General features: G+C 53.7%; 1 protein-coding gene across 7 annotated transcripts in view; it reads left to right on the top strand.

Moving 5' to 3' along the window:
* The window catches only part of RAP1GAP (RAP1 GTPase activating protein), a 66,259-nt gene that overhangs the window by 20,039 nt on the left and 26,087 nt on the right, over positions 1–20,133 (top strand). For all 7 annotated transcript variants that reach the window (XR_009005933.1, XR_009005926.1, XR_009005925.1 and 4 more), the window contains exon 3: positions 16,814–16,907. Coding sequence is in view for 3 of the 7 variants with exons in the window: in XM_057533004.1 (XP_057388987.1) it covers positions 16,814–16,907 (94 nt within the window). In the remaining 4 variants the exon portion in view is untranslated. The remainder of the gene's footprint in view (positions 1–16,813; positions 16,908–20,133) is intronic.

Here is a 20,133-nt window from a genome sequence, read left to right as displayed (position 1 = left end):
CTGGGCATTTTACTGTGGTGGTCTCATTAAGTCATGGTGACAGTCCTGAAAGTTGGCCTTAGTGTCCCCTTTTTAGAGGCCAAAACCAAGACTGAGAACGTTGAAGACTCTGGCCCAAAGTCGCACAGCTGGCGAAGGCTGGATTTGAATCCAGCTTTTCCTCCTGCCAGGGAAGGGTCCTTGGCCAGAGACAAGGAAGCCACAGGAATGAGAAAAATCCTGGTTATGGGGTGAGAGAGGAGGAGAGTGAGATAATCCCGGGATACCTCCAAAACAGAGGGCACTGCCCAACCCCCTGTGTCCCACCAGGAGGGCCTATCTGGTCACTGAGATATTTCCCTGTGACAGTAATGGTACCAGTTGCTCCCATATATGAAACATTTCCCAGGTCTCAGGCCCTGGGCTGAGAACTTCATTTAAATTATTTCATTCCATCCTCATACCAGCTTTACAAAGTAGAGACTATTACTATCCGTCTCCCATTTTACAGATGGGGAAACTGAGGCTCAGAGAGGGGACCTGGCTGGCCCAGGGGAACACAGTCAGTGAGTGGTGAACAAGACTGGCAGCAGGGTCAGCCTGAGCCTGTACCTTTAGCCCCAGCTCTCCTGGAGGTGCCGAGTGGGGGTCTTGGGTGGGCAGCCCCTGTCCTCAGGTGGCTCCTTTCTGTAATCACTGAGCCGGAGGCCCTAGGGGGCGGAGGGAGCCTGTGTGCTGCTGCAGGAAGCACGAGGCTGGCCTCATTAGTGGTTCTGAAATGCCAGGCGGGCACAGCCTGCTGGGCCTCCTCATCTATTATGCATCTGGTGGACAGGACCCCGGTGGGCAGCTGGCAGAGCACAGGACAGGGGAGCTAGCTACCACTTCTTGAGCCCACACCTGCCACCACACCTCTGAGCAGGGATCCCTCAAGGCGAATGACAGGGCAGCTCCTGCCTCATCCCCCGGCCCAGCCTGGGTGAGGGGGTTCCACAGGGGACAGAAGCATGGATGCTGGTCCCCAGCTCATTAGTCTGCCTGTCTCAGCAGCTACTTCTGAGAGAGGCTGGGACCTTGATTAAGCTGAGAGTCATTTGGGACTAGGGTGGGCAGAGGCAGGCTGATATAGAGTCTTAGGAGCACAGGCTCCGGGCTGCACAGCACCTCAGAGTGATGGTAGTCTTGGTCATTTATTCATCATTCATTCAGCCATAAGGAACTACTGAACACCTACTGTAAGCCAGACACAGTTCTAGGGACTGCAGATTCAGCAGAAAATGAGACAGGCCCAGTCCCTATCTTCAGATTGATTTGGCCAGTTCTTCACCTCTTTGAACCTCAATTTCCTCATGTGTAAAATAGGGAGTAGGGGAGACAGTCTATAAATAGACGCCCCCCCAAAAAACCAAAAAAACAAACTATGATGGTTGTGCTGAATTTTAAAGCAAGAGTACATGCTAACAAGAGCTGATCCTTACGTGGAGCTTAGCCAGCATGCTGGGCTGTGTTCCAAAGCCCTTTCCATATATTGATGGATTTAATCCTTACAACCCCATGAGGCAGGTACTGTCATTACTCCTGGTTTAGGGCTGAGGAAACTGAGGCATAGAGAGGCCAAGTAACTTATTCAAGGTCTCTTGGCCAGGCTGAGATTTGAACACAAGCAGCTGGGCTCCAGTTTGTACATCACCCTGTACTGTGAAGCTGTGGGTTGATGGATGGAGTCATGGAAGGCTTTTCCGAGGAGGCGGCATTTGAACCAAAATCTGAAGAATGAGAAGAGCCACTTGAGAAAGCAGCAGATGCAAAGGCCCTGAGGCAGGAGTGAGTTTGGTGTGTCCTCAGAACAGGAAGGAGGCTGGTGTGGCTGAAGAGATGTGGGAGAGTGAAGCCAGGGGTGGATTTAGAAAGGGGGAAGGGGCCAGACTGAGAGTCTCACAGGCAGAGTAGGAGTTTGGCTACAACATCAGTGACTGACATGCAGAACCGCTGAGTCTCAGACTCTTGGCTTTGTGAAATCTTAGAATCAGAGAATTTGGGCCTCCTAGAATCTTTGGAGATGGAAGAAATGTTTGAGGCACCCTCCTATGGCCTCCCACTACGCAAGGAACCCTCCCTTGGTTCACAACCCCTTTGAATATTGGAAGAAGACTTTGGGGGCCCTCTGAGGAAATCGTACCTTTATTTTCAGTAGCTTTATAGACCTCTTGAAGCTCATCGTCCCTGGTTGAGACCATCATGACCTCTTGGCAGCTCCTTGACTAGCCTTTGTTGCTCACTCCTAGTGATAGAAAGCTCATTACCCTTGAAGTATCCCATTCCATTCCTGAGCAACTCAGATGGATTTCAAAATTCTTCCTTACTTCAGACCAGCTGCCTGAGCCTAGATGCACCCTCTGGGTGTCCCATCCCTGACAGTGGCCCTTTAATGAGACAAGGATGGGGATTTTGTATTCCCAGGTCCACTCTTTCTTGTCTAAACAGTCACTCATCCTAGCCCACCCTCCTTTACATCCTCTATTTAGCTCAGCTTGTGCAGGCCTTGAAACCCCCTTAGTTGTCCCTCTCTGCCTTCCTATGGGGCCAGACAATGCCCACTCCTGGGGAAGGCCACTTCTTGGGCAGGGGGGATGCCTAGGAGAGACTCCAGGCCAGAGAGACCCCCTCTTCCAGGACAGAGCCCTCCCTAACTTAAGGAGATAAGGGAAAGTCTCCTTCAGATGGGTTTTGGTCCTGGGTCTGCCACTATGTTTCTGTGTGACCTTGGGAAGTGAATCCCCATCTTTGGGCAGTTTCCCCATGCCCACCTTCGGCACAATCAGGAGGCAGAGATGGGAGACTTCCTTGGCAGTCCAGTGGTTAAGACTCCATGCTTCCACTTCAGGGAGCATGGGTTCGATCCCTGGTCAGGGCACTAAGATCCCGCATGCTGCGAGGTGTGGTCAAAAAAAAAAAAAAAAAAGGAGGCAGAGATGGTCCTGGAGGGCACTTGCAGCTCTAAGTTTCCCAGTCTGGTTGGCCCTGCTTGCCTCTACATCCCAGCAACGCTCAGGCTTAGGTCCCTTTGTTTGGGAGGTGCATAGAAAGACGGGGGTTCTGTTTTCAGGCAGATCTGAGTCCAAATACCAACTTCAACTTTTCTTACTTGCTGTGTGGCCTTGCTCAAGCTACTTTTGCCTCTCTGAACCTCAGATTGTTCATGACAATAAGAACCAGGCTGCTTACCCCACGGGAGACTTAGAATGAAATAAGTTCATTGTGTGCACTCAGTGGATGTTTTCCCTCTCTCTGAGCATTTGCATTTTGAGAGAAAAGACACATTAAACCAGAGAGACTCATTAAAATTTTAGTGCTAGAATTTTAGGCCCTGTGGAGGTGGCTTATTTGAGGAGAAGTGATTAAGGAGGGGACCTTTCTGATATCCCCAAATCCCATAAAGGCTTTCCTCTGCTCAGGGTCTCTCCCAAGACAGTTATTCCTTCATTTAGCAAATTAATTCAACAAATATTTAATGTGGGAATGCCCTCTAAGGGCCAACCAAACCCCATGCTGGACACTGGGGACATGGCAATGGAGATGACAGACAAGGCCACTCCCCTCGTGGAGTTCAAGGGCAGGGGGGAGAATAAGGAAAGAGAGGGCTCTAAGGTGGGGTGATACATGTTGATGGGGCAGATGTGGGGAGCTCTGAGAGCTCAGAGAAGGACTCCTCCCCCCTACCTGGGAATCAGGGGAGGCTTCTTGGAGGAGGTGACCCAGAAGCTGAAACTCAAAAAACAAGTTGAAATGGGCCAGTTGGCAGCATGTCTGTGTGTGTGTGGTGTGGGAGGGAGGGCCAGTGCCAAGAGAGTGTTCCAAGAAGAGGAGGTGGCAGGTCAGCAACGTGGAGGAGAAGAGCGTTTGGTGGCACGTGCTGGGCACAGGACGGAACTGGACCTGGCAACAGAAAGTGGGAGAGGCAGCCACCAGCTCTTGTCCCTGCTAGCCCCACTGGGACTTCCTGTGGGTGCCCTAGAGGGTCTGAACCCCCAAGCCACGATGGGGCAGAGGCCTGCCAGGGCTGCCCGTCACCCACTGTAAGATGGGCACTCCCCACTGTAAGAACTGCCCTGCGCTGTGCTGTCAGTCTGGGGCTGTGTACAGTGGAGGATAACTTCTCTGGGTCTTGTAAATTAAAGACCATAAAAGCACCTACCCTGAAGATTGTTGTGGGGATTAAGTGAGATAATGTATGCCAAGGTCCAAAACCAAAGTGATGCCAGCAATCGTGGTCACTGCCGTGTCATCCTTACAAGCTGGTCCTTGCAGTGGGGGCAGAATCGCTCAGCGTGTGGACTCTGCCCTCTGGAAGTTCACTGCCTGCCGGGAGGCAAGACCTGCCCACACGTGAGCATGCTCCCAGCCATGGGCACTGACCTTGACACTGGCCCTGAGAATGCTGGCTTTGCAGCCAGCCAGGTCTGCACTGAGTCCTGGCTGGGTGACCTTGGGCAGTGCCTCCCTGGCTGAGCCATGGTTTCTTCCTTTGTGCAGCGGGGTTATTAGTTGTCACCACCTCAGCGTGAGTGAGAGGAGAGGAGGAGGTGCTTTTAAAGGGCCAGCGCAGCCTAACAGTGCAGCTCTTTCAGACCACGGGAAGCCCCGGTAACCTGCAGAAACTGCACTGTCTCTCTCTGAGGCTCATTTTCCTATTTATAAAATGGGAAGGTTAGCTAAAAAACACTGACATGCTGGGGTTCTAGTGGAGTCTGATAGTCCCTAATCTTGACCTGGTCTGACTGTTTGCTGTGTGACCCTGGGCTAGAGACTTAATCTCTCTGAACCTCAGTTTCCACACCTGTAAACAGGGACAATAGTCACCTCACAGGATCCTTTCAAGGATTCGTTAGCCATTTGCTTGTTTTTTTTTTTTAAATAAATTTGTTTATTTTATTTATTTATTTTTGGCTGCATTGGGTCTTTGTTGCTGCCCGCGGGCTTTCTCTAGTTGCGGCAAGCGGGGGCTACTCTTCATTGCGGTGCGCAGGCTTCTCGTTGCAGTGGCTTCTCTTGTTGCGGAGCACGGGCTCTAGGCACGCAGGCTTCAGTAGTTGTGACACGCAGGCTCAGTAGTTGTGGCGCATGGGCTTAGTTGCTCCGTGGCATGTGGGATCTTCCCGGACCAGGGCTCGAACCCGTGTCCCCTGCATTGGCAGGTGGATTCTTAACCACTGCGCCACCAGGGAAGTCCCTTGTTAGCCATTTGTTCATTCAACAAATACTTATCAAGTCCCTGCCACGTGTCAGGTAACATCTAAGAATTGGGGATACAGCGGTGAACCTGAGGCACCTGGTGTGTGGCCTCATGCAGGTCACCTTCCAATGCAGGAGACAGATGCAAAACGAGCTAACAGGCAAATAAGGTGAATTCACATGGGTAGTGGGTAGTGAGAGACAGGGTGGTTGGGGAGGGGATACCCTTTGCTAAGGGTATCGGGGAGGGCCTCTCAAGGCCTGAATGGGAAGGAACTGACTGTGGGAAGGGTGATCCAAGCAGAGGGCAGAGTATATGTAAAGGCCTTGGGGCAGGAACAAGATTCCTTCCCTTCCCCAAATCTGGAACATTCCAGATCATCTCCTGGCAGCAGGTGGAAGGTGGCTGAGTAGGCAGGGGGGTTGGAGGCCCATCCTCTCTCAGAAGAGCTGCTGCTCACGAGGCAGGCCTGGGGGAGGGGGGTGGGCACTGTGGGCAGGCATGCAAGACCAGGCTTGGGTTGGGCCTCCGGTGAGAGGGGGTGTGTGGCAGAAGGCAGAGCCTCTGAGCCCGCAGGGGTGGGGCCGACTGCAGGGCACAGGCAGGAGGCCAGCCTGGCGACCACCTGGCTGACCCCCCTGCCCAGAAGTATTCTGGGGTCTGGTACAGAGACCCGGGGCCTATTTCAGGAGGGGTTTGGGGGAGGGGAGCAAAGGAACTTAGGCTGGCTTTCTCTCTCACTGCAGCCAACCTGGGCCTGAGTACCAGTCATAGAGTGCCCCGGCCTTTGCCAGATCTGGCCCACCCACGGGCCAGAGGTTCTTTGAGACGCCCCCTATACACACGCGCATTTTCCCTATGCACACTCCTAGACTTGACTCTTGTCCGGGCAGCTTCGTCACGAGCATACAGCTATATACACATTCACTCATGTAGCACATCATAATCGGGCATCGACTGTGTGCCAGGCCCCCAAACAGATCGGGTCCGCAGCTGAGGAAGCTCCGTGATCTGATAATCACACTGTGACAAGTGCAAACCCGGGACAGGCTTCTGGGAAAGCTGGTCAGGGTAGGGGCAACCTGACCCAGTCTGGGGAGGGGGCTCCAGAAAGACCGGATAAGAGTGTAGCATGTGGGTGTGATGGGAGATGACGGTGGAGGGTGGAACAGGTGGAGGGTACGGTGTGTGCAAAGGCTGGGAGGTGGGACAGACGCTCAGGGCCTCGTGGGCCACGTGAGGCAGTCGAGTCTTCATCCTGCACGTGGCGGGAAGCCACGGGGGGCTTTTAGGCAGGTGGATGACGTGATAGACACAAACATGCTCGCCTACAAACCCATGCACGCCCCAGACACGAGCGTGTTCTCTCCCACCCACATTTCACGTTCTTGCCAGGCCGCCCACCTACATCCTCACCCACGGAGTTGCACACACCCTGTCGCACCAGCGGGCAGCACTGCAGAAAACCCTGTGCCGGCTCCCAGCAAAAGTGTCAGACATTCGCCCCAGCTGCTTGTTGATTTTGTGGAGCAGCGCCCTCTGATCCAGCCCTTTGCACACTCCACATTTGCACAGATGTGCATGTGTCCCCTCCCAACCACCTCCACAGTGTGCAGGGTCATAACCCTCCCCTGCACATGGAAGGTGGCTCCTAGCTTGGGCAGTACTTTCATACACGTTATCTCACTGAATTCTCCCAGCAGCCCTGCGTGGAGGAATTATCAACACCATTTTACAGCTGAGGAAACTGAGGCTCAGAGAGGTGAAGTGACTCTCCCCAGGCCACACAGCTAGAGCTTGACCAAGTCACGATTTGAACTCAAGTCCATCTGGCTTCTAGATCTGTCCATTGGTCCAGCCAGACTCAGGAGCACGCATATGTGCTCCTCTCCTCTCCAGGCTCTCACTGAGAAGGCGGCAAGGAACTTAAAACGCCAGTTTCTTCCAGAAACACGTTGATCAACTTGGAAAGTTATTTAGAGCCCCAGTGCATGTCCATCCACCTGACGACCTTGAGGCCTTTGGGGGTGGTTCCAGGGGTGGGGCTAGGCACCTGCCAGCCTGCTAGCCTGGGGCAGCTCTGGGCTGGGACCTGACGCCAGGAGCAGAGGCTTCATTTATTTGCATTTGCAAATGAGGCAGACAGCCTTGTCCCCGCACAGGCTGACCCCGGCTGGCCTGGCTCCCAGGACATGACAGCTGAGGTCCCAGGGTATAGCCCCGAGCCCAGCAGCCTGGGTTGCTTCTCTCCTGCCTTCTCTCCTCCCTGCCCCTCAGAGCAGAGTGCCTTGTGTAGGAGAAAGAGCGTGGGCTTCAGAGTCAGCCAGAACGAGGGTTACAGCCCAGCTCTGTCACTCCTGCCTGGGGGACCTTGGCCATGGTGTTTAACTTCCCTCTGTGTCAGCTTCTCCTTGGAATAAGAAGTGAAGAGTATCTCTTTCTGAAGATGATTGAGGAAGGTAAAGGAGTCAGGTACTCAGAAAGCTGACTCATAGGACTCAGTTCTTTTAATCTTTCTTTTTTTTTTTCTAATGACAAAAATCATCAGTGCGCATTGTAAAAATCCAAACAATGCAGAGAAATATATCCTGTAGAAGGCAGAAGTTCCTAGGAGTCCTGTTTCCCAGAGATAACGCATGTGAACTTTTACATGTAATTTAAAATTTTTACAAGTGAGATTTTTTTGGTGCAACCTGTTTTTTTCACTTAACAGTATACCTCAAAGTCCCTTTTCCGTCAGGACTAGAAACCTCCTTTGTCACCACTGCATGGTCTTCCGTGGTTTACATATGCCTTGTGTATTTAACCAGCTTCCAGGTTTCAGCTATGGCAAACCCTGCTGCAGTGAATGTCCTCTGTTCATATATTTTTGTGCTTTTTTGTAAGTATTTCTGGGGGATAAATGCCTAGAAGTGGAGTTGCTGGGCCAAAGAGTGTGCACATTTTCAACCTTAATGGGAGTGGCAAGCAAACCGGCAGAGAAGTAGCAGCAATCCATGTGCCGCGGGAGACCCAGGAAAGTCCATCTCCTCGAAAGAATGGGAATTTATCCACTGCCTCTGCCCTTGACCACAGACCCAGGAGTCAAGAGGAATCGATTCCACGTGTGGGAGGTGCCTGGCAGGTCATCTAGTGAAACCCCATGCTCCCATTATTCTTCCTGTTCCCATACTTTGGCATCTCCCCCTTCATCCCTTCCTGCCTTTGCTTGATGGGGAGCTCAGTACCTTACACGGCTCTACTCATCACATTATTTCTCATGTTGGACTCTGGTCTACCTTCTCACAACTTTCACCCAGGAGCCCTGCCTCAGTCCTCAGCAGCCTACAGAGGAAGGAAAAAAGGAAGAGAGACGGGAAGGCCAGGAAATGCTCATGGTTAATATTTACATACTTTATATGTATGAACTAATTTAATCCTCATGACAGACAGACACAGTTGTTATCCCCAAATTATAGATGAGGAAACTGAGGCTCAGAGAGGTTAATTAACTTGCCCAAGTCCCACAGCTGTTAAGTGGCAGAGCTAGGATATAAACCCAGGCAGTCTGCCTCCAGGGCCCACACCTCTGATGTTATGATGTCTCTCCGGGCAGGAGCTTGTAATTTATTGAACAACACCTACTGTATACTCAGCTTCCGCTCACCAGTGGCCTGGAACCCATGAGGGAGCAAACCCACGGGCTAGGAGGAAGAGGGCTGGATTTAACAAGGCCTCGGCACTGCAGGGTTTAGCATCTGAGCAGTGAGGCCACAGAGCACCAGGCACAGCTAGAGAACAGTCCGGGCAGTGTCACTGGGCTTTGCTTTGAGGTGCGTGAGGCCTGGCTCTGATGCCAACACCCAGCACCATTGTCTGGCCCAGAGCGGGTGTCAGGACGTGTGTCCTGAATGAGTGACTAAGCACAGGAATGAAGGGCACACGGGAGAGTGGGTGGGTGATGGAGTGAGTGAGTGAAGGAATGCATGGAGTTCAGCAAGGGAGACCCCCTGGGCTGCAGAGGCTGGGAAAGGACAATAAGGTTAAGGAGGGAGGCGGGAGGTTGGGGGGGTGTGGGGGGGTTGGCTCTAAGACTGTGCAGCCGATGGGTGCTGGGAAGGCCCCTGCGCACGAGCTCCGGCCACCCTTTCCCTGGGTGCTAAGGGCAGCAGCCTGTGCCGGCCCATTGGTAAGTTGTCCTGTGCCCACGTGGGCAAGGGCTAGAGCCGCTGGGTTTGGGCTTCGAGTGTGATACCATGGGCGAGTCATTACCTCTGTCCCGGCTTCACTTTTCTTCTGTGTAGAATGGAGGTAATGAACATTACCTGCCTTCGGTTCCTTGTGAGGCTGTTGGGAGGGTCTAGAGCAAAGGAAGTCTGTAAACTGTAAAGTGCCAGGTGGGATAAGCGGATGTTGTTATTAGGGAGCAGGAAGAGGCCCCGTGGCTCGGTCATCTCAGTGTCACTCCTCCCTCCTGCCCCCGGTGCAGGGAGGGGTCAGTCCCCAGGGAGGCGGAGGGTCAGGCTTAGGCTGCTGCAGGCCTTGGGCCACCCGGGCAGGGGAGGCACTGGCGAGCAGCTGGCGGATGGGAGGCCCGGCTCCCAGGTGCTGTGCCCCCGGGTGGGGGCCAGTCCCATGACCTCCTCTCGGGGCTGCCAACCTGTTGTTTGCTCAGGAGGCCGCTGCCTGGCGCAGCTCTGGGATCCGGTTGTCTCGGCGCTCAGCCAGCACAGGGTGAGGGTGCGGTGCCCCCGAGCCACCTTCCTGCTCCCCTCTGCCCTGCCTGGTGCCTAAGGTCCTCTCCTCCCGCCCCCAGGGGGGCCCTGCCAGCTCTGCCACTGGGCAGCTGCGAGACCCTGGCCCATCTTGCAACCTAGCTGAGCCTCTGCCTCCTTATCTCTGAAATGGTGTGAGGATAACAGCAGCCTCAATCAGAGCTGTTGTAAGGATTACAGGACATCACAGCTTGGCTCCCCCCACCCCCCCTTGTTTCCTGTGCCCTCAACACTCCCTCTCGAGTCCTGGCTGAGGTCAAAGGTGCCTGGGGAAAGGAGAGCCAGGAGCAGCCGCGCCTGTGTCCCCCACGCCCCTGCTCTCGCCGCCCCTCCCCATGGGCCCCCAGAGGGGGCCCAGGCCTAGCTTCAGAAACTTGCTCACCGGCTGCCCCTGGCCACCTTCCCTGGCACCTTGGCAAGGCCACGGGCAAGCAGTGCCGGATGGTTGAACTCCGGAGACAATGGGCTTCTGTGGCCCCCGAGGGGGCAATTCCAGGGTGGCCTGTAGTCTCTGGTTTCAGGAGATTAGAGTCCCCTCAGACCTGATACCACGGCTGGGAGGCACGGGCAGCCTCCCAAGCCCCATCCAGAGGGCCCTCTCTAAGGGGACTAAAGGTTCACAGGAGTAACCCTCCGGTGCGGGACCCCTTCTCGCTTTGAGGTCTGTGCCCTTTCCCCATCCCCCTGCTCCAACGTGAATCACCAGTTTGGTAGAACCGCTTGGTCTCATGGAGACCAGGGAGATTCAAGGGACCCTGAGCTCTGGTGACCAGTGCTGGGCTGGCCTGGACCCCTTAGGCCTCAGTCCTGGGCTAGCCCCCCACAAATCCTTCTCAGCCTTATGTTTGTTGGTTGGCTGAGCGCCTCTTCTGCCCTCCCAACACCCCTCAGGACTGGTTTCCCAACGTGTGTGTGTGCTGTCCAGCACCTGCCCAGCTCCCCTGCTCCCCGTCACAGGACTCCTGCCTTGGTGGTCACGTGTCACCTGCTCTGGCCACCAGAGTTTCACCTGTTTCAATTGCATTTTAAAGCATGAATGGTTTACCGGGGAGAAAAGAAGGAAAAAGGAGCTCCCAGCGAAGGGCAAAGCCTGTGCAGAGGCTCAGCAGTGGGAAACTGCGCGTTTGGAAAGCTGCCTGCAGCCCAGCCAGGTTAGGGCAGGAAGCCGGGGGTGTGGGGATAAGGCTGGGAGACTCAGCAGGGGTCAGACCCACCTGGGGGCCTCCATTCAGGGCAGCTCTCTCTGAATGGCCAAAGGGCCAAGTCCTACTCACAGGATAGCTCAGCCACCCCTCTGGTGCCCTGAAAGGGTGGGTTCTCTGGGAGAGCGGCTAATAAAAATAAAAATAATGGCAAACACTTCTACTGGGCTTACTTGCTTACTCTAATCCGTGGCTTAGGAGGTGGGTACATTGTCTCTCATTTTGCAGATAAGAGAAAAAGACAGGACCCTCCTACCAACTCTGCAGCTGGTTAACAGGTGGGAAGCAACCCAGGGAGGCATCTGGTCACCTGTCCTCCGTCGTCCCTTTCTCCCCAATCACACCTGGGTCTGACCTGCAGTTTTGCAGAGTGTGGATACCCCCCTGAGAGGCCCCCCCACCCCAGCGCAGCATCTGTGGCCCTGGACCGGTGGTGGCCTGGTTCTAGTTCCTAATCTGCTCCCGCCTTGCTGGGTAACTTCAAGTTGGTTGTTTAACCTCTCTGAACCTCAGTTTACCCTTCTGGGAATGGAGGATCCTAGCAACTGCCTTATCTCCCGCTCCAGTTCCGGTGAGACTTCCAGGAGTGAACAGATAAAGAGGGCTTTTGAAAAGTAGAAAAAGCTGCACTCACGACACTGCAATTATTACTGATACCACAATATGGAGATAAGGGAGGGGGAGGAGGTGCAGTGACAGTTGCCAAGTTACCGGGAGCTGTCTGCAGCAGCTTCCGGCCTGGCCCATCCCACTCAGGAGCTGGGGCACTGGGTCCCTCCCCACACACCCCGCCGCACCCTTTCCCTGGGAGAGATGGGCACTCCGAGAGGGAGGGGAGCTAGGGCCAGATGGCTGGTGGCCACACACCTGCAGAGCTGGAAGGTGACCCTGGAATGTGGCTGGCCCAGACTCCAGGTGTGCTCTGGCTTTCTGTGTGACCTTGGGCAAGTCACCTCCTTTCTGGCTGCCACCTATTCCTGTGTCCAGGTGTCCTGTACCTACAGGCAGGTGTCCAGGCCAGACAGAGCAGCATTGGAGCTGGACCTAGAGAAGATGCTTGGCGGTGGCGGCAGGAACCCAGGACAGGGTGACAGGACTGAGGGCCTGGGTTGAGAGCGGCTTTGATGCGTGTAGTAGAAGAACCCTGGGCTAGAGTGAAACCCTGGCACTGCCCTTTCCCTGGAGTGACCTTGGGCTTGTCACTTAACGTCTCTGAGCCTCAGTTTTCTTATCTGGAAAAAGGCTGATAATAATCCAGCCTCACAAAACTGCCATGGTGATTGAATGAGACAATGCCTGTGTAAACTGTAGAGTGCTGTGCAGATATGACTGCGGTCCTGGCCAGGGGAAAGGAAAAGTGGGGAGAGTTCCCCATGTCCCAGCTGCTGCGTGTGCAGGAAGAAGGCAAAGCATTTTTTTTTTTTTTTTTTTTTAATTTTATAGCTACTTTATTTATTTATTTATTTTTGGCTGTGTTGGGTCTTCGGTTCGTGCGAGGGCTTTCTCTAGTTGCGGCAAGCGGGGGCCACTCTTCATCGCGGTGCGGGGACCGCTCTTCATCGCGGTGCGCGGGCCTTTCACTATCGCGGCCCCTCCCGTTGCGGGGCACAGGCTCCAGACGCGCAGGCTCAGTAGTTGTGGCTCACGGGCCCAGCTGCTCCGTGGCATGTGGGATCTTCCCAGACCAGGGCTCGAACCCGTGTCCCCTGCATTAGCAGGCAGATTCTCAACCACTGCGCCACCAGGGAAGCCCCAAGGCAAAGCATTTTAAGCTGAGCCAGGCCATAGGGTCAGGAAGGTTTCCAGAGAAGTGGGGAGGGGGCAGAGACTTGGGAGGCCCCCGTGTGAACGGAATGATGGAGATCAGGAGGAGACAAGGGTGGGATAGGAGAGAAAGGGGAGGGACAGAGAGATTCAAGTTCATGAGAGGGAGGAAAATAACCAAATAGGGGGAGGTCTGCGGAGACCAGAGGCAGAGGAGAGTGCATGGTGGGCTAGAAAGGTGGGGAAGAGGTGTGTGAGAGGTGAGGAAGGCTAAGAGGAGGAGGAGGAGGCATCAGGAGGGTAGGGGGTAGGGAGAGAGGCAAGAACCTGAGTTTATTCATTTCTTCAGAAGCCCTGATTGAGCAACTACTGTTTTCTAAGAGATAATAGAGTGAAGCATTAGGACAGCGTCTAGATCCGATGGTTGGAGGTTCAAATCCTCTGTATTTCACTTACTATCAGCGTGACCTTGGACACGTTGCTTAACCTCTGTATCTTAGTTCCCTCCTCTGAAGCAGGATTAAATGAGGTAATACAAGTGAAGCCGTTCGCGCAGGGTCTGCACGCGGTACATCCTGCATCAGGGTTGGCTGCCGTTTCTGGAGTGACAAACCTGGGTTCAAATGCCTGCTCTGCCTCATTAACTGTGCGACCTTGGGCAAGTTAATATACCTTTCTGAGCCTGTTTCCTCACGTGTAAAGCAGGTAGATTTTGAGCACCTACCTCACTGGGGAGCTGTGAGGATTAAGAAAACTCATGGAAGGCGCAGGGAAGCTGTGGCTTTTGTTATTATTGTCCTTCTATCCCTGCAGAGCTGGGATGGATTGGGGCAGGCAGGACCCAGGGCCTCTGATTTCTACTCTGTTCTCATCCTGGAGCCCCTCGCTTCCCCTGCCCCTTAGGGCCTCAGCAATGACCTTTGAGGTGGAGGAGTTGCCTGTGAGGGGCAGACTCTGGACAGCCAGGAACCGGAGAGCTGAGGGCCTTGGGTAGCGCTCCAACAGAAGGAAGAGCCCCCTTGTCTTGAGAGACCTACCGAGTCCTGTGCCAACGTGAGCAGCCCTGAGTGAGGGGACACCCGGACACAGGGAAACGGAGGTGGGTTCTGGAAGGGGAGCGTGTTAGGGAGCTGCTGCCAGGCTGACCTGCAGTGGCCACAGTCTGAGCCTTGGGGTATGAGAAGGGACAGACAGAAGGACAGCACCCGAATAGCTCAATCATGGGCAAAAACCTCCACTCGGCGGCCAGGGCCACCAAGACAGTGGTCTCTACCATCAAGGGGACCCAGCTTCACCTGGGCTTCAACTCCAGGACTTCCTGGCCCTTGGACAATCTCTGCTCTCCATGCTGACCTGGCACCGCCCTGCTTTGTCAAGGGCATGGGCTTTAAATTCTGACTCTGTCACCCACTTGCTAGGGGAAGTGGCTTCATCTCTCTGAGCTTTAGTTTCTCCATCTGTAAAAAAAGGGGATAAATAATGCCAGCCTCCCAGCACAGTAGTGAAGGTGTAATATGCCCGACACAGTTCCAGGCACATAGTCGGTCTCAAGGGTCCCCGTGGCAGCCTCAGTGGGATTTGCCCGGACCATTTCTTTTCTTTCTTTTTTTTTTTTTGACTCGTGAATTTGTTTTTATTTTTATTGGGCTATAGGGGATGGGTTGGGAAGTATCTCTGTAAGTTATGCCCCACTAGGGAAATGTCCGTTCTGATTTTCCTGGGGCAGCTTTCGGAGCTTTTTCTTTTTCTTGGAGCCGCTGCTCTTGCTGGCAGCAGCCTCTTCAGGTCCACTGCTGAGTGGCTCCTCCTTGGAAGAGAATTTCCTCTTTTTCTTGGGGACCCTCTTGTTTCCTGACTCTTCAGGCTCACTATCTGGTTCCTCTTTGGGGAAAGATTTCTTCCTCTTGGGAAGACTTCACTGCCAGCTGTCTCTTCAAGATCACTACTAACCAGCTCCTCCTTAGAAAAAGATGTCTTTTTTTTCGGTTTGGAGGAGACAGATGGGTCTTCCGTTCCATCCTCCTGAGGAGCCTCCTGGGGCTTTTGCTTTTGCTTCTTTTTGGGTCTTTCACTTGTCTCCTCACATTCCTCCGGGGTACTACTGCTGTTTTCTGAAGAAGCCAGGGCAATCGCAGCCAGCCTTTTCTTTTCCTTCTTCAAGTGTTTCTTCTCCTGTTTCTCCAGCTTCCTAGTAATCTCAGCAGCCTTTTCCTGTGCCTGAACCATTGCCTCCTTCATGACATCCAGATTCTTTCGTGGAATCTCTCCAGCCTCATAGAAGGACAGTGCCCGGACCATTTCTATGGGCCTCTTGCCACTCCCCCTTCCCCAGTCTCCCCCCGTGTCACTGTACCTTGTAATCTACAGAAACCTGTGTTTAGGCCATTTTCTTGCTCACAAACCTTTAATGCCTTCCTACTGCCAACATTTATTCATTCAGTCACTCATCCATTTAACAAATACTTAATGAGACCCTAACTTGGGGAGCCAGAGTTTACCATGAATGCATGAATACCAGAGAATTCGTTGAGTGAACAGCTTCTAGCTGCCAGGCTGTATGATGAATTTTTTCTGGAAACTGAGGCTGAGAGGGGTGTGTCACTGATTCAAGGTCACACAGCAGGTAAGTGCCTGGGAATATCTCCCCTACAACGATGCCACAGGCCTAAAATGTCACTGCCACCATGTCTATCCTCTGGGTCAAGCACTACCCAGTTCAGGACCCCCTTTTAAGGTGCTAGCCCCCCTGGGAGGTGGAGAGGCATCTGGTGCCCGCGGCAGGGCTATGGACAGTTCCTCTGAGCTGTTTCTCCCTGAGTAGCTGGGCCCAGGGGAGCCAGCAAGGGGGCTCAGAGCTTCCTCAGCATCTCCTTCCTGGGCCAGGTTGCCACAGGCCCTTCCCCTCTTGGGGTGTGGCAGTCCCAGCTCCGCCTGACTCAAGCGGGGCCGTGGGCTGAATGACTCACCCTCTCAGGACCAGCCTTAGTCGAGGAACTGGGGCGGCGGTGCAGCCACGTCGGGGTGGCCCTAGGTGGTGGGTGGAAGCCAGGACTGCTTGCCCAGCCCTGGGCCACCTGGGTCCCAGGAACCACTGGGCACTTCCTCTCCCTGACCCCAGAATTAGCCTCCTCAGCAGGCTTTCTAGGGTAATAGGAGCTGACTTCACCCTCACCAGACCTGCTTCCTTTTCTCAGGGAGGGCCATGGGTGTGGGCAAAGAGACTGGGCTTGGTGTCAGTCAAGCGCCACTCAGATGCTGCTCTGCCGCTGACCAGCTGTGTGAACTCGGCACGCCTCTGCATCCTCATCTGGAAAGTGGGAATGCCAGTGTGGTGATGAGTCTGTGCCCTCAGGCCTGGAAAGAGGGGCTTGGCACGGGACCTGGCACATAGTCGACCCAATGAGTGTCCGTTATTGTTATTGTCATTAATAATAGCAGTGGCCCAGGTGGCCTCTCAGCCTTAAGGCTACTCTGTCCCTAAAGGCTCAGGGAGAGGTGCATAGAGGCTGGGCTACCTTGCTTAGTCCAGACGTCAGGGCTCAGCCCTTTACAGCAACCCTCACTGCCCCCTGCCTCAGTCTGCCCATCTTCAGAATGGGCTGTGGACATCCTCTTGGCTGGATTATGGGTTAGGGAGGCCTAATGGAGAGCTGGAAGTGAGACCCTGTCTACAGCTCTGATCCCTGGGGAGGGAGAGCCTGTTTGGCAGCCCTGCTCAGGAAGCCCCTCCTCTCCTGCCTCCTGGGGAACCCAGGACCCCCTCCTCCATGAAATCTGTCCCCCTTAATGTCCCCCAACTCTGAGAGTGACTCTACCTCCCAAAGTTCACAAATCTCCCAACTTGGGGCCCTCCCTGACCTCCGACTCTTTTTCTCTTCCAGGAGGAGTGATGGGCAGAACCAGCGCTTCCCTCAGGCACTAGACCTGCCACGAGTGGACTTAGTTCCCTCCCAGACTGCTTCGCTCCACCCTAAGGTAAGTGCCCGCCTCCCCACAGCCCCAGGTCTGGAGACCCCCCCAGGGCCAAGAGATAACTAGGAATGACTGCTGTGCAGAGGTAAAATGTTTGGGTAGATGCTCCTTGGGGTTTAGCCCCCCAAGGGGATACCACTCCTCACCCCTGGGTGGGCCCGGTACAGCCTCAGAAGTTGAACCAGGGTCTGTAGCACTGTTGGGGGCAAAACAACTGGGAATAAACTGGCCAAACAGCTATTCTTCCTTATATTTGTTATCAACATCACCATCAGTTTCCTCATCGGTAAATCAGGTATAATGATAATACCCCACTTCACAGGGCTACTGTGAGAGGTAGCCCTGTGAAGTGGGGTAAAGTGTGAAAAGTGATGATAAAACACTCTGTGCACAATATCTGGCACAGAATAAAAGCCCTATAAATGAGGCTATTCTTGTTATCATCAAAATCAAATGTTTGCCCAGCACCTGACCTGTGTCAACTTTGTGCTGGGCACTGAGGTGCTGAAATCAATCTGACACAGACCCTGCCCTCAAGGAGCCATAGTCCAGTTAGGAGATAAATAACTAAACAACTTATACGGGGTGTCAAATACCAGTAATAGCCACTAGCATTTATTGAGATTTACTATGTGCCAGGTGGGTACTTAATGCTTTACATGAAGTATCTCATTTCATTCTCAAACTCTAACTACTATGTACTTATATTAGTACTCTTATTAGTCCCATTTTGCAGATGAGAAATCGAGGCTCAGAGAGGTTAGGTTTTGGTCTAGGACCAAAACTCTTGTTATCTGACCAGAGTGCCTAGTCTGGTGGCATCTCTAATGCAGAGGGTAATAAGCTCTCACTTTTGTAGTACACTTTTCAGTTTCTAAAGCACGTCCATAGATATCATGCCTCTTGGTCCTTCCATCAAACCTTGGTGGTAGGCATTCTCCAGATGAGGATCTAGATGCTCAGAGAGGGGAAGTGGTTTTCCCAAGGTCACACAGCCAGGAAATAGCAGAGACAGGATCTGCCAAGCTCCTTTCCCAGTGCTCTGACCTGGAACAAGGGCCATATACCTCTTCTAGACCAGGAGGGCACATGTCCAAGGAATGGTGTACTTTTGGATCACCACCTCCAAGGGGATCCAAGTGCAGCGGGTCCTAGGGACCATATCAAGGGGTTCTTGAGATCCTCTCCTGTTGTCTGTGCCTGGGTGACAGCCCAAGACTGGGCCATGTGGATCCTGGGACTTGGCAGGTAGGGAGCGACTCCATGGCAGCTGGGCTCAGAAGTGAGTCTCCCAGTCCCTCTCCCCCTAAGCATCCAGTAGGAGGCCTGGGTTCACTTCCCCTTCCTGGGCCTCAGTGTTCCTGTTGGAAAAATGAGGGTTAGAAGAGCCCATCTCCCTGAGTCCTGCCTGCTCGGCCAGCCTGGGGCTGGCCTTCTCAGATTAGCTCTGAGCTACCTCCCCTCTGCCCAGTTTGGCTAGAAGCCTCCATTTGTGCCAATACAGCCCAGCCGGCTGCGGGCTCCAAACTGCCCCATCCCAACAGCCCACCCCCACCCCAGAATCAAGACACAGTCTGTACATCATACTCCTTTGACAGGAAAGGAAACCAGGGCCCAGAGAGACTGGGTCCCCAGCAAACCAGTGGTGGGGCTGAGGGGTCCCAGGTCTGTGACACATTCTCCACCCCCTCCCCCAGGTCTGCACACATTTATAATGTTGATGGTGGAGCCAGTGTGAGGGGCAGTTGACCTCCCTGTGCCAGTGGGCAAATCCCTGCCCCTCTATGGGCCTCAGTTTCTGATCTGTAAAATAGAGGTGGCAGTTTTTTTTCTACCCACCTTGCCAGCTTGCAATTGGGGGATGACTGTGAAAGTAATTTTGGAAAGTTCAAATTAGGAAGCTGAACTATTATTAGCATCATTATGTTCCCAGGGCAGGACAGAACACCCAGAAAGGACATCCCCCTCTCACTGGGAGGCCACATTTGTGTAGACACTGAGCTATCCAAGACCCTCCTACCCTGTCCTGCTGTAGGATTTTTTCTGCTTGAGGATTTAGAAATCTGCACACATGTACATACACAGCCTACCCACACCTACATACATGGGTACATTCACATGTCTGCAGATGTATTCAGAGACTCGCACATGTACACATGCATGTATATACAGATACACGTGTACAAACACACAAATATGCACACCCAGGATGTCCCCATCTGATCTCAGAGTCACACACATCTACACAGCTGCATGCACACATGTGCACACCCTCCACTCCTGGCACACAGATGTCTCCGGTGATGCGAGCAGCTCTTGCCTCCTCCCAGTGTGGGAATGAATGTTTCTCTGGCTGCATTTCGATGGGTGCCCGGAAGCGCTCAGGCCTGGAAGTGCCTGCGTGAATCAATATTTGCTGCTGTTAATTATTAAAAACAAAGCTACACTGTGTCTGGAATACACATCTCCAGAGCTCCCACCGGCTTCCTGGGCTCCAGCCAGGGCCAGGTCTGGGGGAAAGGAAGGTGCGGTGCCTTCCTTCCAGGAGGCCTTGGCCCTGGAGATGGAGAGTGGTGGGTAGCTGCCAGCAGCTCCTTCAGGAAGCTGAAGAGAGGTTGGGTACTGAGCTGGTGGGCAGCCCTGCCCCGCAGGGTCTGAAGCAGCTGGTGTTGGCCACAGCTCAGGAAGCTATTGCTGCTTTCCCAGCATCTGTCTGGGGAGGGGCTGCTGAGGCCCTGTCCCACACTGTACAGTGGCAGACACAATGCAGGGTCAGCTGGAAGGGCTTGAAGAGGCCTTATATTTTACAGATGGGGAACCTGAGGCCTACAGAGGTGGCAGGGACTCACTCAGGTCTACTCAGCAAGTTGAAGCAAGGCCCGAGCTAGAACCTACATATGCTGAAGTCTTCTCCATGTGTGGGTCCTTGGCAGGCCCTGTTCCCTCCCTCTCCCAGAATCAGACGCAGTTAGGGACAGGTATGGGCATGGGGCCTGGGGAAGGGAGGGTACAGGTCAGCCACTGGCAGGAATTAGAGGGGGTGGAGGTGGGAGGGGAGAGAGCTTCCCTGGATTCCTAGTTCTGCCTTTTCCGAGCTGTGTGATCTTCAGCATGATATTTTATCTCTTGGAATCAGTTTTCTCTTCTGTAAACTGGGGATAACACTCGTACCTCTTGAGATGTAGGGCGAGGATAAAACTTGCAAAGGGTCCAACATTAAGTAGATGCT

The sequence above is a fragment of the Balaenoptera acutorostrata genome, chromosome 1 (genome assembly GCF_949987535.1).
Source record: "Balaenoptera acutorostrata chromosome 1, mBalAcu1.1, whole genome shotgun sequence".
In the NCBI taxonomy this organism is placed as follows: Eukaryota; Metazoa; Chordata; class Mammalia; order Artiodactyla; family Balaenopteridae; genus Balaenoptera; species Balaenoptera acutorostrata.
This window is presented reverse-complemented; position numbering and strand designations above follow the sequence as displayed.